Here is a 24340-nt window from a genome sequence, read left to right as displayed (position 1 = left end):
ACGGATTGTGCATGCTATATAAGTTTGTCCCCTGTTAGGACGGGACCGTCGCCTCCGTTCGTAAGATGGCTGCATTCTCCCCATTTTCTAGACGTCTGTGTTCCGAAACCCACCTCCTTTCCTCCCTCCTCTCTCGTCTCCTCTCCTCCACCACCTTCGCCGCGATCGACGACACTGCTTCTGGTTTCTGGCGCCTCCTCCGCTCCAACTCCGGGCACCCTTCCCTCGAGCGAACGCTCTCCCGCTCCCTCTCCAACACCAAGCTCACCGCCCCCGTCGTGGAATCGGTCCTCCGCCAGTCTTCCGCGGCCGCCACCAAGGATGACGACGACCGAGCGCTGGCGCTCCGCTTCTTCGTCTGGGCCGGCCTCCAACCCAACCATTACCATTCTGCCGCGGCCTACGTTGCCGCGTGCGACGCCCTCCACCTTCCCCGCCACCCCTACTTCCTGTCCCAACTCTTGGATTCCTACCGCGCCGCCGCATTCCCCGTCTGCGTTAAGACTTTCAAAATCCTCCTCAACCTCTGTCGCCACGGCAACCTTCCTGACGAGGCCCTCGCCCTCCTCCGTCGAATGCCGGAGTTCAACTGCCGCCCGGATAACTCCTCTTATAACGCCGTCCTTCGCCTCCTGGCCGATGCTGGCCGTGGCGGAGCTGTGGCAGCTCTCTTGGAAGAGATGACAGAAGCCAGGTTGATCCCAGATGTGATAACTTACGTTACGGCCGTGCGAGGGCTGTCCGCCTCGGGCCAGATTGGAGCCGCCCGCGGCCTCCACGGCCAGATGCGGGCGAACGGGTGCGTGCCCAATGCGATCGTTTACTCGGCTCTGGTCGATGGGGCTTGCGCCTGCGGTGATCTAAAGTCGGCGATGGAGCTTCTGGTTGAGATGGAGCGTGAATTGGAGGCGGCATGTGCACCAAATGTGGTGACCTATACCTGTTTGATCAAATGCCTCTGCGACAAGGGTCAGCTAGGTGACGCATTGGGCATCCTAGACCGGATGGGGCAGAGAGGCTGTTCTCCAAACCTGGTGACAATTCGGACTCTGGTGGATGGCTTCTGCGCACAGGGGCATGTCAACGGAGCACACGAGCTGATCGGGAGGGTGGCTGGAGAAGGAGCGGTCTCGACGGCAGACTGCTATAGCGTGCTTGTCGTGTGCCTGTTGAGAATTCAGGACATCGAAGGTGCAGAGAAGGTACTTGGGATGATGCTGGAGAAGGGTGATCGACCGAACGGTCTGGCATGCAATTCTTTGATGAGGGAGCTATGTGAACGGAGGCGATTCCTGGACACATGCCGTGTCCTCGAGATGGAGGAGAAGGGGTTGGTCTGCATCGACTCTGATGTCTACTCTCGTCTTCTGCTAGGCTTTTGTGAGGAGGGTCATTTAAACGAGGCTCTGAGGTTGGCAGCAAAGGTTGTCGAGAGGGAGACTCCCTTGCAGGCTGATTGTGTTGATGCTGTCGTCGAGGTGTTATTGGAGTCTGGTGAACATGCCTTGGCATCACATATCATGGGACTGAAACAGCCATAGCAGCTTTAATTTTGAACTTGGTGTTATGTGCTGCCTATGAGATTTCTGAATATGCTGAGCTGAGTCTATTTTCAGCTGCTGTTTTCCTGGTCAATGAATGTCGAATAAATTTGTTAAGAAATGAGTGTCATCTATGTTTTATTGATACAAAATGTTCATTGAAGGTAAATTCTTTAAATTTAGCAATGATAGCATGTGAAATTGGAGGAGGCATGCTACACTTTCATTTTTTGTTAAAATTTGCCACGAACAGGCATTGCATTATAAGGTTTAAACTAAAGTTGGCAATCATCAAACTTTGACGAAATCTAATCTTAGCTTGACACAATCTGGAATTCGTTACCTTATGGAGGATCGACCAAAAAATAAAATTCAACCTGTAGCTTCTGCTCTTTGACATTGGCATATACTACTTTTGTCATCTGGTTTCCATGAGTTAAAAAAGAGTAGAAGCTGCTAATAATTTTGTGTGCTCAGATCAAGGTTTTGACAGATCAGAAATACATATCCTATCAGATTGGTTGCTGTCATCACTACATAATTTCCCTCCAACCCCTGAGATAAGGAAGCTAGAAGATATCCTTAGCTGTGAGGTTTTCTAACGAAATTTTGGTTCTCAAACATGAACTGAGCTGTGAGGAAAACAAATGCATTTGCAACTAGCTAAGTGTTCCCTGAGATTTAGAGCCAGTTTTAAGCTGGATAAAGGGATGTAAAACCTAATGAAGATGTTGACATATAGAACAATGGAGAAGAAGCCATATAAGTGGTTTGTTCCATACACAAAAGGTTCAGAAAGAGGATTATCTAAGCTAATCTGATTGGAAACAGTAAGCAATATTCTGAAACATGCATGACTGTTTAAGAATGAAACACTTCAAAAAAAAAGTCGGAAGTATAACTTACACTAGATTATAAGTTAGGGAATATAATAATAGTAAATATTATTGTTAATCAATTTTGAGTACCACAAATAACTTTCTCCAGCAAAATATTAATACAGCAAATGCCTACTCTGCATATTCTTGGCCCAAGAATCAACATAAAACGACCTGTTCATAAATAGCTTCTTCTGACCAAACTAAAGAATAGAAAGATGTCCACTCCTTTTACAATGTAGAAGAGTTTTCAGCTATTTTGCATGCATAGATAGTTTAAGGGATAAAATAAATTCATGAAATATGTACAAGCCTTATTTCCATGTACAGGAATTATCTAGATAGCATACAGCAGTAAATACGGAGGACAGAGTAACCAGGAAATGCATAAATGAACAAAGCCAATAACTTAAATAAGAGACATGAGCTACACACCTGAAAATCTTGTTTCTTGATTCAAGCACCCAAGCAAATGCATTTCAGAAGTCCTGATAAATCATAGTTTAATCCAGATGATGGCTATAATGACCTCCCAATCCAAGCTATCAGATATAGAAGAACATGTATTGTCTTGCTTACAAGAATCCTGGAGGACCACTGAGACTAAACATGCTTATAGCTAATATCGTCATGGAAAATGTCAATATCATTGAAGGAAGATCCTTCTATTCATATCAACTATTTTAACAAGATTACAATTGAGTTATAGAACAGAAATAGCTACTATATCATCTGCTCCTCGCCGAACATGAGAAAGGTCGATACAAGCATGTAGATGCATTTGAACAGTGCTTATATCGATACCAGGTTCTACAAGATGTTAGCATGTCACATGCCATGGTTCTAATGTCGTATTAACAAATAGCTAATGATCACATCAGACGATTACGGAGCACAATACCTACTTTATCATTTGTTCTATGGTAAGTCTGCAAAAGGACGAAACAAATGCTGATAACAGAGTTCTTCAAGATATTAGCATGCCACCCTGCTATGGTTCTAATGCCATATAAACAAATAGATAATGGTCATATCAGACATTTTAACAAGATGCGTAATTAGATTATGGAACACAAACACCTACTTTATTATCTCTTCTTTGGTAACTATGAAAACGTACAATACAAATATGTAAATGCATTTAAAGAATAGCAATGAGGATGAAAACATTCTCCAAGATGATCTCAGCATGTTACATGCTATGGTACTAATGCGACATCAGTTCAAGATAGTTTCGTAACCTTCAATTTCCATCTGTTTTTGCCAATACCACAATCCAAAATATCATCACTAATTACAAAAATTTTTATCATTCTTTACTCTTCATTCTTCAAATCCACATAAAATTTGTGACTTCCATTAAATAATTCAAGAAACACCAGTTTAAAATATAACTTCATGTATGTTATTTCATGTGAAACTCACTCGATTGCCAGAGGACATAATGGATCTAAAATCCCTCTAACTGCAATCGCAATAATCCATGAAGAACTCATCATGATGACATTGTACGAAACTCTGTGGAAGAGCAATTTGTTTGAACAACAATGACGAGTAAGGCAAATGCATCAATGGAGAAATTGAAGGGAAAAGGGCCATGAACTCGAAGAAAGCAAAAGCCCCAAACGGAGAAACGAAAGGAAGAAAGCACGCTAATAGGAAGATATCGATTGACCTAATCCACAAAACCAACGAAGGCCCTCGAGAAATAAGAGAGTAAAATTACATAAAAATTAAAGATTTCATGATAAAATCGACAAAAGAGAGAAGAGAGGAAGGCAAGGGTCTTATCCGGGGCCTCGGAGGAGGTCCGGGATCGGAGCCTCCGAGGGTTTCTGCTCTGGGTTTGGGCGGAGAACGGCGAGAAGTAACCGCAAGGGTGATGAGGCGACGCGCGGGAAAAAGAATTAACGATGGACACGGCCGTTCCTCGCCCGAAGGCCCGGCGCCGTTCTTGGCCCATATATATATATATATATATATATATATATAATAATCATCATAACACTTGATATGCTTAAATCCAAACTGAAGTCGACTTTTGTGACCCGAGACGTCAGACAATCAATACTTAATAAATAAGTTATAATCTCATCGACCAATAATCCTTTTTTAGTTGACTTCTAATCATCCTCCGAGATTGACTCTAATATCATCTATCGCACTGCCGGAATGCTAAAGCAACTTCGAGAATACGTGCAGTTTTAGCCATACGAGTGCACACACGAGGAAAACATGGAGTTATAACCATCGAGTTGCAGGCACATAATTGCAGGCAATGAGAAGAAGAAGAAGAAGAAGAAGAAGAAGACAACATGAGAAAGCCATGTCAAACAAGAAACCGAGAAGGTGATATGATGTTCCAACAATCCAAGCATTGTTGACGACAGCGTCTACCCCACCTGCATGTTGGTGGCCACTGCAACTTTTCCTTGTTTTCTAGTGCCGACTTCTTGTCGAAATACAAGTCATGTTACTCTCATGCAACCAACCACATTAATGTTAATGCACATTATTCTTTGATAGTCCATCCAAGATGAGGCTCTCATGGTCAGTTTTCATGTGGTGTCAACTGGTGGAGGTACTATCTAGGGCATTAGTACATACATGGAGTTGCAACCATCTCAGTGCATGCCTTGTGAATCAGGAGCACCTTGAGAAACAAATATACTTGGGAGTTGGTATCCACATCAGAAGCACCTTCAGGAATACTTGGAGTTGTAACCATACCAGTGCAATCCATGTGAATCCCCAGCCATTGTCTCGGAAGAAGACAACATGAGGGAACCATGTCAACCACTTCAAGTGATGGCTGTGGAGCCAATTAAAGAAGGAGAGGTGATTCCCATGTTCCATCAGTTCAACAATTGCTCGAGACTGCATTTGGTAACACTTACAGCAGCAGGCACACCCACCTCAACTTTTCCTTGTTCTCAAGTGTCCACCTTCTTGTTGTCACCTTAATGCAACACAACACATCAATGCACAATCTTGCAAGATGAAGCCCTCATGATCTCACTTTTCATGTTGAGTCAACTGATAGAGGTAGTATGTAGGACATTATTCCATGATTTCAGATTTCATGTGGAGTCAACTGGTGGAGGTACTATCTGGGGCTATTAGTTTCTCTCTTTATTACTATTAATTTTCTTTTCATTGAGGAGGAGCACAAGTAGGAGCCCAACTTGGTTGCTTTTTAATATAATATGTCCTTGTTCTCCATTTCAATGTATCCAACAAGATTCACTGTTGCATTAATTGTTCTTATGATGGAAAACATCTAAGCAGCAAAGATACAAATGCATTCTTCTTGGCCAATGTCATAAGATTGATTTTTATCTGCACTGTGTGAACAGGCAACTGTTCTATTGTAAGCAAAATACAATATACTTGGAAGTCTCTAAAGGAGAGAGGATTGGCCATATGAATCTTGGGGAGAGGAATGACTTCTGTGTCAGGATATAGTTTGAAGGATTCAACTCAATCGTGCACATCATATGGTGAGCTACATCTCATCCATCATAAACTTAATGCCACCTACAATTGGTCGGTTGAAGGAAGAACATTCTCTATACGGTGTTGTTTTTAATGCTCATGACTTTGTGTAATAGGATAACTGATCTATTAATTTATTAAGAATGAATCATTATCCAAAATAAATAAAACTAAATTAATCATCATATTCTTAAAAGTTAATATAAATCTTTATCTAATTCTGATATAAAATTAAATTGATATTTTATATATAATTTCTTTAGATTTATTTAAGGGTAATTAAAGAAAAACATATGTAGTTTTAAAAAAATTTCATATAACATTATTTTTTATAAAAGTGTATTTTACTCATTTGTCTCAATTGTTGGTCACCTATGTCTCCACGTATAGACTAAAAGTGTATTTTACTCATGTGTCTCAATTGTTGGCATGAGACACATGGACCACGCATGGACCCCTAGTTGCTCCCATCCGATCGTACAACCTTTGTGTATGGGTTCTTAGGTGATCCAGTAAGGCACATGGTCCTCGGCCAACAGAGGTCATTGGTGCATGTGTTCCTGGCGTCTAGAGTCGTCATCTAATGAGTGAGGTTTGTTACCTACCGAGGGCTATGATTCTCGATAAAGGTTGATGGGAATGCGCATAAGGTATTGTTGTATGTGGAGGGGGTTATCGACCAACATTCAGTTCTCGATGGTCCTCTTCTATCCTCTTTGACCACCACTGACAAACAAAGGATGAAGGGAATGAGCACGAATGAGGAGGGACTCACACGCGGAAGCATACACGATTAGTGCCGGAGTCAGAGTCACAAAGGTAAAATAATATTTTTATGAAAGAATGACTCTATGACCACCATAAATATGATGAACAAAGGATGAAGAGAATATGCACAAACGAGGAGAAGGGACACATACACAAAAGCACAAGAGTCAAAGTCACAAAGGTAAAATAAATTTTGTATGAAAGAATGACTTAATTTTTAACGATGAGTCACTGCATAAAAAATTCTTAAAAACTATGGACTTTTTTTTAAAATTTATCCTTAATTTAATATAAAAAAATATTTTAAAATTCAGGATAGGTATTATCTAAAGGCATATTCTCTCAAGGTTGCGTGCACCTTTAACCAATTAAAACCTTTTTCTGGGTGTGTTGCCATGCCCACTGGCACAAACTTCTTTTGACTGTCATCTTATTCTGGCTCATCAAACTGGAAGCAACTGAGGTGGCAACAGGCACAAGAAGATGATCTTTGTTTGGTGTCTTCCTTATCTGGTTGCCATGAAACTAAAAGCAAATGAAGTGGCAAAAGGCACCATCAGATGATCTTTCTTTTAGTGTGTCCACTGAAAACGAATGAAGTGGCGACTGACACATTAGATGATCTTTCCTTCATGTCTTCTTTATTTGTCTGCCACCAAACTGAAAGCTGATCTCTCTTTAATCTCTTCTTTATTTGGATGCCATCACACCGAAAGCAAATGAAATGGCAACAGGCACAACAAGATGACCTTTCTCTAATTCATTCTTTATCTGGCTGCCATCAAACTGGAAGTGAATGGGGTGATCACAAGCAATACTATTTCCATCATCATCTAATTCCCAGTAACAGTCGTGCAGTCAATGTAAGAACCCCCACACCACACTCTCTCTACCTTATAGATGCATGTTGTGCCCACTTCATCGTGCAGGCATATAACTCACAATCCCAAGTTCTTCAATGGCGATATATTGACAAGCGATTTGAGTTCTGCCCTACTCTGCAGCGTGGAGATTTTTGGTCACACTCCATTGGTAGAGTTCCTGGCCGAACACATCGTAGAAGACAATGTTGGCAGCTGCCGCTGTCAGCTGCAGAGACATGAACCCTTGACCATCATGGAAGAATTGGAGCTTGTCGGAGTTTGGGGTGAAGACGCCCCTCCATGCCTTGGAGCCGCCTCCGCTCGTCAGATACTGGATCGGACTGCCAATGAAGAAACACTATGAGGGAGATCGGAATCCACCTTCTATAACAATTCATGTCGAGGAGGCATCAATCAGATACTTCACCTGTCTTTGCTGCTGATGTGCTCCAGGCAGTGATCATGCCCGTTGACGTAGAGATCGACGCCATTGTCCTGTGATCTCAGCAAGATCAGGGCTTGGAACATCAAAAGCAGCCCTTTGTGTAAGAATTAGCAAGCAGACTTACCTTGAGGACTGGCAGAAGCAAAGCGAGAAGCTCAGGTGTGTCACCATGATCACTAACACTTCTCATCGTGTGGTGACCAACCACAATCTTCCATGGTGCTGTGGATTCTTTCAGTGCAGCATCCAAATCCTAATGACATATCTTCAAGTATTCAACAAAAAACTTCATAGATATGTATGGTTGCAGCAATTTGCCGATATACCATACCTTCAAGAGATTTGGGATGTAGTTTTCGCGAGGTGCGACTTCTCTCCAGTCATAGTGATGATCCTGTGGGTTGGTCCAATAAGATTCCACAAGGGGAGTTGTGTCCACGAAGAAGAAGTCTACGATTTCTGGTGACAGAAACAATCATAAGAAAGACACTTCAACAGGATGTTCTACAAACAGTAGTCTTGATTTCACCTGCATTAAGGATGAAGTTTCTCAAGCAGAGCCATCGGCTATCGATATTCCGAAGAACAGGACTCAACTGTGCTAACACATCACCCCTGTAGTCATGGTTTCCCAGAACTAGAAGCACAACAAGATCAATCTTCATGAGATTAAACATCAGATATTGATCACTAAGAACATCGATATCCATTTTGTTCAGCTTACCGCTGTACCACTGCTTTTGCAGACTCTTTGAGGTGTATATGTCGGTGAATGACTCCTCAAATGCCTTGTCGTCGACGCCGGTGAGGCCATCCTCGTAGAAATTGTCTCCGGTGGATACCACGAAATCTATATCCAGCTCCTCTCCAATCCTTCCCATCTACAACGAATTACATGGGTTAATTCTATGAATCATGGAGTAAAAGACAGCATCTCACCATCAACAGACCAACTCGAGCTCCATGCTGCCCATTTGTCGATCAAAAGGGAAGATTCCATGAGTAATAATTCTCTTGATTGGCATATTCCAAAGGGACCCATTAAAAAAAGCTGGAACATAGAACATGTTCCAACACAACCAAAGATCCAAGAAACAAGATCGTCGCCAGCTTCCCATGTAATCCTCTGCGTTGCTCTCCCAGATTGCAATCACCTTGTTCGACAAGATGAATCCTTTCCCGTCCCTCATCCTCCATCGCTTGGAAGACGAGGTAACATCGAAGGACGGGAGAAAGAACATGTCTTCGAAGGAAAAAAAAAAAAAAAAAGTCTCTTTTTTTGTTTATTTCGTGTGCAGAGCAATCGAACTATGGAAAGAAGACTTTTTTGGGGAGAGAATTGTAGAGAGGAGGAAGGAAAACAGAGAAAGCGAGGTTCACCTGAGTTGCGACTTGCGATTGATTGAACCGGCCTTTCCTTCCCCAGTCACCGACGACCAAGATACTCAGCGAGCCGTCGGGCTTGGCCGGGCTCTCGAACCTCTGCAACTCCGCGGAGCAGGCGAGGATGGCGAAGAGGAGGATGGCCAGAGCCATGGTCTCGCGCGCGAAGCCGGCCATGACTCCGACGGTTCGAGAGAAGACAATCACAAAGAAAGGGAAAAAGGGGGGACTTCTTCCGTATCGATCAAGATGGACGGACAGAAGGTTAATGGAGTCGACGCAGGGAGGAGTTTTATAAGGGGGAGGGGAGGGGATGGCGTGCGGGCGGGAGAGACGGCGGGCCGTGAAAGGAAGCAGGAGAAGTAGCGATTCCTAAACGGTGAAAGTTAAACGTTATCCAATCGAAACACTTCCTGGTTTTTACCGGTCGGACGCATACGGTTCTCTTGTGGGACCGACGAACGCAGCCGATACCAATCAAGAGACATCGCTTTGGTGAGTCATGAAAGGCTGAATAAATCATATACCCCCAGTTTTCCAACTCGTTGAAATACCCGCGTGCCTACCGGGGATTCTTGTGGGGTCCGACGGTATCTCAAATAAAAAGGAAGGTAAAATTACCGTGCTTATGCCCGGTCTGCTACCACGTGAAAAGTGTTCCGAAACAAAGGAGCATGGGCGATACGGTGGGTGGTGTTTGTAATGTAGCAGTGGAGCAGGTTAGGGAATCTGTGAAAGAGAGACATGTTAACGCAAGGAGTGGGCTGTGGGTCGATGGACGGGATATTCCAGAAATATATGGTGATAAAGAAATGGAATCCTTGGAATATTCTGTCAGGTGGTCTTGTCATTACGTGCCCATGCATGATTCCATTTTACTGATTATTTATGAGTAATATATATATATATATATATATATATATATATATATATAAGCCATTCACTTTTATTTTTTTTTTTATATGACAAGTATTTTTTTATTTCAATCATTTTCAAAAAATTACGAAATTAAAATAAACATATAAGATTGCTTTTACAGTAAAGAAAAATAACCAGAAATTAATATTTCATATTATATTGATGATGATGATGATGATAATAATAAATGCCTTTCTTAGAGGTTTTCATATTGAAATATCGGTTTAATTCATATATGGATATCAACTGAAATCCTCTAAATTACAGCATTTAGGTAGCTTATACTGTTTTACATTCCAACACAACACAAACAGGAAGAAAACACTTGAAAAGAGAACTCTAGTGGTGTTGGAAGTCTGACGATCTTAGTGAGAAAGAATTGATCTTGCACTTGTGCTGTTTGTTCCACAAGTCATTCGATCTTTTCCTTGAAGTCCCTCGCAAAGATGTCGTCGTTATGTGTGTTCATCCTGGTAAGAAATCAATTGAACATGGCGTTACGTACTTCATCGCCAAATTCATCTTCTTTGTGTCTGGATTTTGACACTAACATGCTGATTTAAGCGTGCTTTGGCAAGTATAGTTCTGGATGAAATTTAGTGTTTGTTTATCTTTGTTCTTTTACTGTATAAAATCTCAAGAATTATGATAAGATCAAGATTCATCGTCGATATGACTTTACTAAGAGAATATATCTTTCAAAATATACGCACAATAGGTTCTTCATCATCTTCTTATGATGTGTGTAGTAAGTGTTATGTAGATTCCATGTGTCAAAGTCCCAATTAATCGAAGATGATCATCATATTATTTTGCCTCTTGTGCTTTTAGGTAAGGATTTGTCAATGGTTTACCATGATGTCTACGTAGATTAAGTTATACTTTGATTATTTTATTATCTTAGACGGATGTACGATGGACAAATAAGATTTCTTGAGTGCTTTAATTACTTTTCTATCATAGCATAATGCATAATGCACAAAGAGAAAATCTTAGGTTGCTTAGACTCCTTTTTTATATTTTTCTCTTAGGCATATGCATCATGAGTAAAGGGGATGAATTTGTTGTATGGATCACTTCGGATTTTATTTTTTATTTTTAATGTCATGGGCAGATATATCATGTCATTTTGGGATCTAACGGGTAAATAAAATATTTTTTTCATTTCGAACAAATGTATCGTGTATGAAAGGAGTCACTTTGGCTATATTGGATGCTTCAGATCCATCATAAGTGGACTAGACACTTTAGGATATGACAAATATTTTAGATATCTATTTTGTCATATGTGGATACACTATAGACAAAGAGAATGTATTCGGTCCATCGTATGCAAACGCATCATGCACAAAAGGGATATGTTGTTAGTCGTATTAGGTGACATAAGCATAAAAATGGTCTTATATACTTTTTATATTTTATTTTAAATTTCAACTAAAAAAGATATAATATATTTTTAAAAGTTTTTTTTATTTTAGAAAGTGATTTCTTTTCAACTCTCAATTGAGAGAGGATATTCCCAAAATTATGCAAAGAGATTATTTGTGTTGGTAACTTTATACAAGAGAAGATGATTAAAAGTTTAAGCCTCAAAAGGGTAGTCAAGAAATTGCTGAGGTGGAGCAAGATGAAATACAAATCGACTACTTCATCTAGAGATGAAATGAAGTGCACATTATTTCAGTAGTTGCCTAAAGAATACGATATCACGGTAGAAGGAAGATAACAGCACCATTCTCCAATATTTCCTCACAAAATAATCAGAAAAGCCAAAAGATGGTGCACATCATTTATGCCTTGAACGCAATAATATGTTCTATAGGACTAACATATTCGTTAAAGATGTCCAAATTTTAGATGAAAATTTGACGGAGTATGTTCCTCTTTAATCTAATTGGCGAAAGGGGATTGGTTGTGGAGCATCACTCGGTGGAGGCTTTTCCCTTGCTAGATCTTGTGTATACAATCATGCATTTGCTCATTTCTTGCAAATATTCATGCCAGATATGATTCATCACATCCGTAGTATGTGCTTCCGAATGAAGTTGAAGTGCTTGAAACTGAATCAGAGAGACTTCATAAGCAAGTGATTATGGTGCTTGAGAAGGGGCTTGCAACAATGGGTCACTAGAAATAGGTCCCCTTTTGGAAAACTTATTATGATTGATAAATAGTTAGATTATGTATCGCTACCATATTATATGAAAAGATAAACGATGGTTTGTATCGTCCCGATTAACATTTGAATTTGTTGGGTGAGACCAAAGAAGTCCGAAATCGATCCAATCAAGCTAATGTTTCGAGTACTATTATATTCTCGAAAGAAAGAAGTCAGTAAAAATTTGACTCGGAGGATGCAGTCAAAAGCAAAAATTTTGTTCATTGTTCTACTTCAGTTGCAAGTGTGGAAGGTATATGTATTTATATCTCATCTCATGCAAAATACTGCACTAGAAGCTTAGTTTGACAACAAGCTCTTCGTCATCTTCGACGGATGACCTAGCTAAGTGCTGATTGTATTTCATGTGTCGAGTCTTTATTGATCAAAAGAAAATGACGATATCAAAAGGAAATATTAAAGAAGAAGAATCGAGGAAAATAACAAGTGAAAAAATAATCTTTTTTTCACACTTTGTAATGGATTATATGACATTTAATTTCATTTTTGTGGTCATAATCCATCCACAGATACAAGAAAAATGACACTAAACAAAAAAAAATTACAGACGACACAAGGGAAGGTGAAAAAAGAATCAAAATGATTGCTTTGTCTCAAACAATCATCCTGATCGACTTCTCATTGTTCACAAAGAACTCTTTGGCTCCTCATCTCTGTCGAATCAGATGCCTGAAACAATATGAACAACTAGCACAATGGCCTTTTATCATACCAGTCTGATCTCCCCAAGCTAAACTCCAAGCTAGGAATTCTATGTTCTTCGTAGGAGTCATTCGTGCCATTTGATCCGGAAGAATCATGCTGTTTAAAATGCAGATACGATAATGTCATCGCCATATCTCACGATATGTGTGAGAGTGATACTGTGTTAGAGTACCTCAATTTGTGATGAGAGAGGAGCCGATCGAAGACCGGTAGAATCCAAGTAATTTGAGTTGATCGGTAACCAGTCTTCTCGGCTGATACTTTTTGCCAAAAACAACTACCAAGAGTCAATTTAAAGAATTTGAATACCAAGGAAAAAGATATTATGTTGTTGCTTGAAGATGGAAGACATGATTTATACAACTACATATGAACAAAAATGACAATGATTTTATCTTTTGCTTTTTATAGGTTATTATCTCAAATGATAAATCTATCGGGATTCGACTCGATAGGATAATTGACTCATTAAGATTATTAAATCAAAACTATTGACTAAAATACTTATTATACACCTTTTAAACTCTTATAATCTTAATCTTATAATTATATTAAAATATGGGACTAACGAGGGTGTTATATTCTCTCCTAATCAAGAGTTTGACGTCCTCGTCAAGACCCAAGATAATCGGATCAAATCTTAGCATGATGCATGCGAGATCTAACACAGTGTACGCTCAATGTTATGATGTGTCCACCAGTAGATTTTTCCTAATCGAGCCTCTCACCATTCTTTAGTACTAAGTCAACTTTGATACCGATTATCACGACTTACGTAATAAGATAATTGACTTATTAACTTTGTTGAATAAAAATTAGTCACTTCCGATGTGTGATTAGTTGGGGTGCTACGACATATCCTCAACCAACAAGATTAAGTCGGTACAAATATAATTCCTTCCTAATAAAATAGCAAAAGTCCTGCTCGATGAAAAGAAGCCGAGGCCAAGCAATGAAGAGAACACTAAGCTTCTGGGACAAGCGATTGGCTACCCAACATGCTTTGGTGACTACAATAATGTGTGGCCAGAGGACATGAACTTTTCTTACGGTAAACATATATCAGCGTGAAAAGAACAAGATATCTTCATATGACACTGACAAAGGTGGCATTCACAAAGTAAGGCCTATGATCTGCTTTTCAACCAGGGAATTCTATGTGTTTTTATTGGTCTTCTGCTTTAGATCTCCCTATAAGATCAAAGAACACAAAAGGACAGCGAAAAGAAAAGGCTGTCATGGCAGTCCTACAATGGAGGTGGAGTCAATGTTCTGATCTTGTTAATCTTCAAAGCAATCAGTCAAACAAGAGGTGGGTGTGTGAGTGTGTCGTTACCCAGACGAGGTTTCCAGACAATGGTCTTGTTTTGGTGGATCTGAGACTTTGTGCTCCATGAGTAGTGGCTGATCTCTGTCTCTCGGTGCGGAATCTTCTTCGCCAGAATCATCAGATTGGCCTTAGAACAGGAGAACCGCATTAATGAGGTAATCACTTGGAAGAAAGCTTAGTAGAGCTGACCAAGAAGCAGGTGCGGTGAACAAAAAAGGCATAGAAGGCTAAGCAACACGGTTTACCTGAGGAAGCTGCAGGCTTGTCAGTCGATTTAATGGTTCTGTACATCTGCAACGCCAGAAAAGAGAAAAGAAAGAGAAAAAAAGTTAGCAAAGGCCATTAAAGAGAGTGAGAGCGAGAGGAAAAGAAGTGGAAAATGGCAGTGAAGCGATGTTACTACAGTAGAGAGAGAGAGAGAGAGAGAGAGAGAGAGAGAGAGAGGTGAGCTCAAGGAAAATCCAAAATCACACACGAGACACTCTGGTCATTCGTCTCTTTCCTTTTGATTATTTTATTACCAACGAGGTTGATGCTTTTGTTTATATCTTCTTATTATTGTGAAATGATGGCTACTTTTCTTCTGTCTCTGTGCCTTTATCCATGAGTGGCAGTCTTCTTGTCTCTGGAGAAGCAGACCCATGACTGTCACTCTCATTCATTTAGTCAATCACTGCATCCTTTGGCTACTGTGCACATTGAGAATGAGAGAGAGAGAAAGAGAGAGAGAGAGAGAGAGAGAGAGTGGGAGGTAACTGAAGAAGAGTAAGAGTTTTAGCTGTGAGTTGCAAGTCACCTGCAAGTGGCTCTTGACATGGGCAAGGGTGAGATCCTTCACATCCATAAGCTCCAGAATTGACTTCGGTGTAGCCCCTGATGCCACAAACATAGGTATCAGATCATACCGCACAAGAGAGGTAATAATGAAAGGGTGCAAGATCAGGCGGCATTCGCATACTCTCATGGCCGCCGAGGAGTTCCACGGCACGGACAAAGCGTGTATGGAGGCTGCTAGTCCACCGCATTCTCGGTGCCCTCGTGCTCCGCTTCGTTGGGTATCTCGGGAGGAACCTTGACCTCATCAGGTTCTGCGAGGCTTCCCAAGATCCGACGCCACAAGGGAGGCGGTGGTAGCAACTGAAGGAATCCGATGATGACCCCATAATCCATGTCGGGAGAGGCGGCGTCCATGTATAAGATGAGACTGAAGAGTGGCTCCCGTTGTGTGGGTGCAAGTAGGAAGCCGTCGAGTATATAGCGCTCCAGCAACCAGTGGAAGAAGAAGATGAAGACAGCGAGGAGGAAGACATCTGGTTGAACGGCGACCGACTGTCTACATAGGTTGGAGTACCGGTCAGTGGTATGATGGATTCATGGAAAGGCGGTGGTCCTCGAAACCCCTGAAAGATGTTGCCCTCCGACGACGACATGGTGCTCGAGAGGGAAAGGTCGACGCACGCCCGGGAACCGCTGCCTGCGTCGGAGATGGCCGAAGGGGCGATGCTTGGAGGCCCGATTTGTAAGGATAGATCAGGGGAGGCTGTAGAGCTGGCTTCGGTGAACACCCCTTGCGATGACATCTTATGATCTCCTCCCTTCCCACTCTCGGCTCGAGAATCTAACTGAAGCTTCAGTGGTTGAAGCTGGGAAATCTGGTAGACAGCGAACCGGAGATTGTTTTGCACTCCTAAGATCTGCAAAAGTGTCTTCTTCTATCTCTGTGTTGTGACCTAAAGAACACGAAGGAAAAGGAAGGTGGAGAGGAGAGGCAAACGGGCTGTCTCTTCTGCTTTCCTAGGGCATGTATAAATGTGGGAGATGAGACTGGGGAGAGAGAGAGAGAGAGAGAGATGATAGAGGAATATATGGTCACAACAGCTTTAGGTAATGCGTGGCTTTGAGGCTTCTTAATCTGAGAAGTTATCTCATCACTTTCCGACCAAGCTTACACTGACTCATTAAGAGGAATAACAAACGACATAATCCCAAAAGAACAAAGAAAAGTTAGAGAGATGTAGAGTGAGAACAGATGCAGAAAAATGATGCCCAAGGCATTCCAAGAGGTTCCTTCCTCTTCCAGTTTGCTTGACTTTAAGTCTCCCTCTCTCTCTCTCCCTCAGTTCCTAATTCTTTTGCTCTATTATAATTGAAATCAGACATATGGTACTGCCAGACAAAGAAAAGAAGTACCAGGAAAGATGCCTAAAACAGCCAGCATCAGATGACACTCAATTCATCCTCTCCTCTCTCAATGGTTGCTTAACCTGGAAGTTTGGCAGATGAAACCATTCTGAGAGTTCATTGTGCAATAAACTTCGTAATTTGAGAGATTTCTTCTTGCAAGAAAATCCACAACATTTGATGCCATTGGTTGCTGCATTCCTTCTACAAACTTTCTTCAATGGTGACATTAGAAGTGATGATGATGATGATGATTATATAAGTGCAATTGTTCTAAGTACTTAATTCCAAAAACCTTCTAGTTCTACTTCCCTTTTCATGCTCCAAAATATTCCTTTCCAAACCTACATCAACCTTGTCTAGGTCTGGAGTTATATACATCATGCCCACATGACCTTCCTCCATTTCCCCCAAACCCTAGTTTCCATCAAGGCCTCCTTGTGATGCTTTGTCATTGGGAAGCACATCAAGTAGTTGATGACTCCTTTTAGATGGCTGAAAGGTTCTTCCAGAAACCACATCTACAAAACATACACAGAGGTCCTTCAACTTCAATGAGGTCTTGGCTCCATTTTCAAGAATTTTATGGAACATTGGAATACTAAACAACACTGTTACCTCCTCTTTGTCATCACAAGTCTGTGCAGGCTGCATTTATGGGGCATGAGGAGTCTATCAATACCTGCTTTGAATTCAATGACATTGGGGTTGCAGGTTCTTCTCTCATATGCCAATTGTGCATCACATGTTTCCTTTACTTTATGGACGTCCAATTAAAATCCTTCTCTTCATTCATGCATGCTGTGGTTCATGTCAAATACTTTCAGATTAAACATGGTCCCTTAGTTTAGCAGTTATACTCACTTAGTTCTATCAAAGCCTATTAGGGACAATAATTACCAGTATATTCTTAGGATTAGTAGCATGATGTGTATAATGATACACATCAGCATATGATACCCACATGAAATTATAATGCCGAGTTCTTATAATTGTGGATCAATAGATGCTGCAACCAAATAGGTTCTCTGAGGAATTGACATGCAAAAAACTGCTCCAAGAAATAAAGTAGAAAAGAGAGGAATATGGGGAACTCTCATTGTCACCTTATTCATGTCAAGCTGCAAAGTTAAGACACACCATCTTAGCATTCACATTCGAAGGGGAACTTTCATTGTCTCAGGAAAAGAGAGAGAGAGAGAGAGAGAGTATAAGAAAGATGAAGTATAAGCCTCTTATATTTCATACAGGCACATCAATCAATTGAAGCAAGGAATCATATGGAACCCAAAACATTTGCTGGCCTTTGCATGACATGATGATATGTTAGGCTTTCTAGTTTTTCCCCCTTCATGTTTCACACCAACCCCTCCTGAACGAAAGTGTATGAGACTTTCTGCAGGAAATTGTCAAGGAAAATGTAATTACATAATTCACATAAAAGATTAGTATTTATATATATATATAATATAGAGTTGAGCTAAACCCTACTCCAAGATTTAGGTTTAGGACCTATCAACTTAGAATTTACCACAAGGTTTTGAAACCAAGATCAGCTACATCGAACACCATTTACGGTGCTCGAAAAGCTTAGAAAATCATTTTTTTGTATAATCGAAACATATTCACATAAGCACCAAAGAAATACAAAAATTAACTGTGGAAATAACATTTCCGCATATTAATATGACCAAAAATCATTTCAATCAGTGATTCAAGAACCATCCATCATGTTCTAAACATTACATACGCCGTACCTTCTATTGTTCTAATGCTTCTTTGTGGTCGGTCAATTCAGAATTTGCTTTATACCATCATATGCATGCCTTTTGACTATCACAAATCATGATCAATTAATCTTATCTTGGTTTTGAAACCCCACAATTGATTCGAGTTAATAATTGATATCGAGACCCAAATCATTCCATTTCTTTCTCACTCACTTATGTATGTGTAATGCTTAGGAAATGTGTATATTAGGAATTAGTTAACGAGCAATATATTACTTTTTTTTTTGTGAGGTACATTAGATGATGTTATGTTCCGATAAGGAGAAGATGTTTGATTATATAGCATGTTGGTCAATTTTGACTGATGATAATTGGGTAGTAAATGCTACTTCAAATCACATTGTTGAATTGAATCTGAATAGGAGAAATATTAAGTATTTTATAGCTATGAATGTGAAAATTGGACCTCAAAACTTCCTTTTCCCCTCTCTGTCTTCTTCTTTCTTCTTAATAGCAAGTTTGACTCTGCAACAGTTTATGCATTATCTCAATATATATATATATATATACACACAAAGATTGACAAAGATGTGCAGAACTTGCAATGCCCATTGAAGGAAGCTTTATTTATGAATCTGTATATCATAGCAATATTATATTATTATGTTTTTAGCAATGTTGCTACTTACATCAACCTATAGTGCAGTACTATTATACATGCCATGTATAGTTGACTAAATCTAATAATAGGAGTTGAATGAAGTTGCACTATCACATTCAAAATCAATTATACACATTACTTGGATGAGAAATTAGCAAGTGAAATATGATTTGATATTTAGACATAATAATTTATTTATTATATTAATTTATAAAACTGAACTTATATAAGGAATCTACCACCACACCCACCATCATTAGCCTGACACATTCGGCTACTTATCGACAAATCGATGAGTTAAATAGGTTATACCAATATTTTAGATGTAAAAATATATTTGATGAGATTTTTAATTCTCAATCTTAGTAAGTAAGTCCGATACACCATTATAAGACTAGTATTTAAGGTATAAAAAATATATGAATACTGATAAAATTATTGGATCTATTTTTCTAATGTGTTTTTTAACCAATTCTGTGATGATGGAGGTGGATTTTAGCAAGCACAAGAACAAGTCTCATGGTAATGTAAGAGAGGCACATGTTACTAATCCCTACAGTACATGTTACTATTCCTGTCATCTCTAAACAATAACATGAAAGAGAAAGTTGGACTCCAGCTTTTGCAGACACCAAATGGTGCAATCCAATAGTTCTTTTGGTACTCAAGGTCCAAGATTTTCTTTTATTTTTTTACTATAAATTAAATAAACGTTGACTCCCTTCTTTAATTTGTTTTGCAAGTTATGAATTAAACTTCTACAGATTACACTAATATATTTTTCTAACTTGTTTATGTGTGACAAATTAAACCTCTAAGTAAGTGATTAACCCTTGTTATCTCCAAACATGTAAGAAGATCTTAGTTAGATTGACTCAAATGTGGTATTAGATATCTTCTACTAATGTATGTTTCACATGTTAAGCTTGAGTGATCCTTCTAATTTACATGGGAAGAGAAGTGTTAGATATTCTTACTAAAAGGCTTTAGTTACATTTAATATCTCATTTATTTGGGTAAAAAAAATAGCTGCAATCAAATGATTTGTTTAACAAAAAAATTATCAAATGGACTTTGTTCCCAAAAGTCAGAGAGTAGGAACAGCATGTGGTCCATGCATTTGACAATGTAGTGATCTCCCTTGGTAGAGTGGGGAAGGAACCCCACAATTGCAGCACCCTTTTGTTGCTTTAGGTTAAGGTCCACATGGACTTACCCAAGCAGCTAAAAAAGGCTAGGTAGAACTCACCCTTTATGTCATCTTTGCTTCTCACCCCACATGCAAAAAAGCTTTGCTGTTGCTTGATACTTGGAGAAGAGGAGAGAGAGAGAGAGAGAGAGAGAAAGAGAGAGATGACATTATTGACACTTTTGCTCATGGAGACCAAGTCCAACTATGGATGAGAGAGAGAGAGAGAGAGAGATAAAGATGGTGTGATTTGGAAGTAAGGAATGTGAGAGATGGATGATTGGAGAATAATATCCAGGGTGAAGCAGCTGCATGAACATAAGGCAGGCACTAAAAATAAAAGAAGAAATCATCCTGCAGATGTGAATTTAGCAAGGGAGAAGTAGGTCTTCAAGTTCTAAGAATCATCAGGAGAATGCAACTTTGCAGACAGTCTGCATGCCCATGCACTCCACGTAGATCACAATAATATATCTTCTACTATACTTTTCTCTAATTGTCATTAAAAATTCATATATTATTATGCTATTAATTGGGTCACGTAGATCATATATTTATTATAACATCCACATAAATCGAAGAGAGCATATTTTTACCCATCAACCTGCATCGATCCTCTCACCTCCCTCAAAAATAATTGGGTCTTGATGACACACATCATTAATCAAGAGTCCACCACTGACAAGACAGCAGCCATTCCTATCCCATATATGAGTCATGTCTACCACTGTTTAGGTACGAACACATTGTTTCATGTCGAGGACATGACGTTCATGAGCAGTATCGAATCAGCTTCTGTGTCCTCGATGAATCAGAACTTGGCAACACTGTGATGGTGGAAAAGTATGATCTGAGATCTGCATCTTCGCTTGAGAGGGAATCCAAGCATTGGCTTCTCACTGTTTTCAGAACATTAATGAAGAACATGTTGACCTAAAATTGACTTCCATTCTTTGTTTTCTTGAATCGTTGTAGTTCCTATCTCTCTTTTTGTGGTGCAACTCAACCTGCATTGGAACCATTAAAGGATGACAACGTAGGATATACATGCTTGGGATTTACTTTCTATGGCTAATATTGCAAGAATTTTCCTATAGAATTCATACATTTTTTTTTCCTGGTATATGCAGGATTAAGTTGATGTTCTATATGAAATTATACCTTGTGATGATGGCAAAAGCATCGAAAAGTAAGGATATAAACATTTTCTTCACATTTTTCTGCAATTAATCCATATAAGGAGTATGATCGATATTGTATTTAGTCATCCATAGAGAGGTAGATAATTTTAAAACTCTGGATGAAAAAATCATGAGTTAGCGATAGTTTAGTTGAAATATGATTGATATATTTTAGATTACTAGTTTAGTCAACTCGACTAAGCCCTCTTCTTTTGAAAGCCCATCTTGTTGAAGCCTACTCATATCAAGCCTTGTCTTCTCCCATAGAGAGAGAGAGAGAGAGAGAGAGTTGTCAATGGATTTTGGATGTATTTCTGGATGAGATAAGCCATTTTCTTCCAATTAAATGAGAAATAAAAAATTTAAATATTATTCTAGATATTTTTGTACAATATATATATATATATATATATGTACGTATTTCTTTAAAAAAATTAGCTTGATTATCAATATCAAATTAAAAAATATGTTTTAAAACCTACAAAACAAAGTCCCAAAAATAAATCTAGATGATCCTAATCACAATCCTCTCTTGATTTTTACCTATCGTGGTCGGACATAAGTTGTCTAATGTCATATACTTATTCGTGCAATATGATAGTGTATTTAAATAAGCATCTGTGCACTTTGATGTGACAAGGTAAGGCTCGAACATCTCAAGACTTACTCGAGTGGCATGCTTTAGTGAAGTGTCACTTGAGCGCTCACTTGAACTCGGGCGCCGGGCGCCTTGGATAAGTGCCTGGTTGAAGCAAAGCAACCGAATCATATATGATAGTTTAGTTCAATTGAATAATAGCTTAGTTAGTTTAGATTAAACCAAGCTAAATAATTTTACTAAAGTTGCGCACACAAACCTCACCCATGAACCATACAACGTACATAGTCATTACCTCCATCACCAACAATTCCTCTATCACTGATAGATGACTTCAAAGGTCTAGCTTTCATGTGTAGTTCCCTCCGTCATTGTTGGTTCCATGTGCAATGCCTTCCATTGTCAAGGGAGAGGATCATAGCTTTCTCTACTACTAACGGATACATCTGAAACTTCCTTTGCCATCGACAGATAAATTTAAAGCTTCCTTCGCCTACGATGTTGCTTTTGCCATCGTTCGAAGCTTTCTTTATCGTTGTTGCTACTGTCCTCGGCATCCTCCACTACCACTACTGTCGTTTGAAGCTTCCTCTACCATTGTTGTCATTATTTATAACTTCCTCCACTGTTGTTAGTGTCGTATAAAAATTCTTTCATTATTGTTGCCCTCTACTTATTTTTCGCTGTTAGTGACTCTTTTCTCTTATCAACTATTATTAACAGTATATTGTTAACTATTGTCATCATATAATAGCCCATATTTAGATTTTTAGCACTGCTAATATATATTTATGTAGAATTATCATTATGATTTTATGATTAATGATAAGTGTGCATAGTAATTAAAGGATTCATAAAAAAAAAAAGATCTTACTTAAAAATATAATTATCTAAATGATCTTAATATAATTACTTTGCTTTTCTATGATAAGATTATAAGAGGTGATTTTTTTTATGCAAAATAGCATCAAGTTGGGAACTTCAAGAATGCATCAATATGCAAAAATTGTCCACCTAATGTAAAAGAAGAGTTGGTGCCTTATATGTCTAAAAAAATATAAAAAATAAATTTTATATGATTTTACTTAAGGATAATATTCAACGTATTAGAGATGATGAATAACAAGATTATCTATAAAGTATAAATGCCAACAGAAAAAGAATATACGAGAGAAAAGAAAAGAAAAGTCATAATTATTAAGAATAGAAAAAAGGAATCGATTGACATATATATGTATCAAGGATTATAAAAGTAATAAGGTCAAGCAGGAGTAAAATTAAGATAAACAAATATAAGTGATACCTGTGATAAGAAAATAAAGGAAAGAATGATTCAACACGTTGCTCGTTTTTTTTATCATGCTTGCCTTCCTCTTAGTACTTATCATTTAGATAATTTTAAAGAAATAATTGAAGATATTGGAAGATATAGTGGAGGATTAAAACCTCAAAGTTATTACGAGTTACGAGTTCCATTATTGAAAAAAGAGTTGGATTATACAAACTTATTAATAGATCACAAAAAATCATGGGTAAAGTATAATTGCTCTATTATATCAGATGTTTGGATTGACAGAAAGTATAAGAGCATAATTAATTTACGATAAACTATTCTTTAGGTACGATATTTGTGAAGTCAATAGATACATCATTTTTTATGAAATTTATAGAAAAGATAAATGAGTTGCTTGACGAATTTATAAACAAAATATCATCTAAGTTATAACGGATGATAGAATTAATTATGTGCTAGTAAGATTTATCTTTTAAGTTTTTAAATTATTATTATTATTTTATATCTCTAATTTGAATAAAAAACTATTTGACTGTTATATCTTATCAAATTGATTATTTTTTATCGTATATAAATTACTTAAGTTAAAAAGATAACACTTATATTGGATTTCATGTGTGACATATTATATTGATTTAATGTTAAAGAATATTAGAAAGATTTTTTTATATAAGAAAAACTTTAGAATGAGTAATCTTTATTATTATATTTCTCTATAATTATAATGAGATTTTAAATATAATAAAAAATCCACAAATAATAAAAAATTGGTAAGATATAGTGTAACGTGATTTTTCACTTTCTTCTTGATATTACATAACATGCATCGTAAAAAATATAACATAACAAGAAATGAGTGAAAAGTAAATGAAAAAAAAAAACAAAAGGGATGGTGATATAATTTTAATGCTATCATTTTATAATCTTATAGTTTATACATTAAAAGTAATAGATCTTCTTATTCGAATCTTTTAATTAGTAAATAATAAAAAGAAGTATAA

At 38.4% G+C, this 24340-nt stretch overlaps 3 protein-coding genes across 5 annotated transcripts; 1 reads left to right on the top strand and 2 right to left on the bottom strand.

Moving 5' to 3' along the window:
- Nucleotides 1–45: 45 nt before the first annotated feature.
- On the top strand, nucleotides 46–1671 carry LOC135620174 (pentatricopeptide repeat-containing protein At5g47360-like). The gene has a single exon (XM_065122891.1). The coding sequence runs from the start codon at nucleotides 66–68 to the stop codon at nucleotides 1539–1541; it is 1476 nt and encodes a 491-aa protein (XP_064978963.1). The 5' UTR covers nucleotides 46–65; the 3' UTR covers nucleotides 1542–1671.
- Nucleotides 1672–7415: 5744 nt separating this feature from the next.
- LOC135620172 (purple acid phosphatase 17-like) lies at nucleotides 7416–9677 on the bottom strand. Its single transcript, XM_065122889.1, has 7 exons — nucleotides 9371–9677; nucleotides 8715–8871; nucleotides 8520–8627; nucleotides 8322–8449; nucleotides 8115–8243; nucleotides 7973–8040; nucleotides 7416–7886 (listed from the first exon to the last, which is right to left on the bottom strand). Exons 1-7 carry the CDS (start codon nucleotides 9548–9550, stop codon nucleotides 7676–7678), a joined length of 981 nt encoding a protein of 326 aa, XP_064978961.1. The 5' UTR covers nucleotides 9551–9677; the 3' UTR covers nucleotides 7416–7675.
- A 3220-nt stretch (nucleotides 9678–12897) lies between these two features.
- LOC135581303 (transcription repressor KAN1-like) lies at nucleotides 12898–16317 on the bottom strand. 3 transcript variants are annotated; one of them, XM_065122886.1, is made up of 6 exons: nucleotides 15464–16227; nucleotides 15302–15378; nucleotides 14751–14796; nucleotides 14512–14632; nucleotides 13348–13452; nucleotides 12898–13271 (listed from the first exon to the last, which is right to left on the bottom strand). In XM_065122886.1, the coding sequence occupies exons 1-6, from the start codon at nucleotides 16083–16085 to the stop codon at nucleotides 13118–13120; spliced, it is 1125 nt and encodes a 374-aa protein (XP_064978958.1). In that variant the 5' UTR covers nucleotides 16086–16227; the 3' UTR covers nucleotides 12898–13117. The 3 variants fall into 3 exon arrangements, with proteins under 3 accessions (XP_064978958.1, XP_064978959.1, XP_064978960.1); XM_065122887.1 differs by having other exon boundaries at nucleotides 13023–13271; nucleotides 13348–13435; nucleotides 15464–16317; XM_065122888.1 differs by having other exon boundaries at nucleotides 13023–13271; nucleotides 13348–13429; nucleotides 15464–16317.
- Nucleotides 16318–24340: the final 8023 nt, after the last annotated feature.

The sequence above is a fragment of the Musa acuminata genome, chromosome BXJ2-8 (genome assembly GCF_036884655.1).
Source record: "Musa acuminata AAA Group cultivar baxijiao chromosome BXJ2-8, Cavendish_Baxijiao_AAA, whole genome shotgun sequence".
NCBI classification, from domain to species: Eukaryota; Viridiplantae; Streptophyta; class Magnoliopsida; order Zingiberales; family Musaceae; genus Musa; species Musa acuminata.
This window is presented reverse-complemented; position numbering and strand designations above follow the sequence as displayed.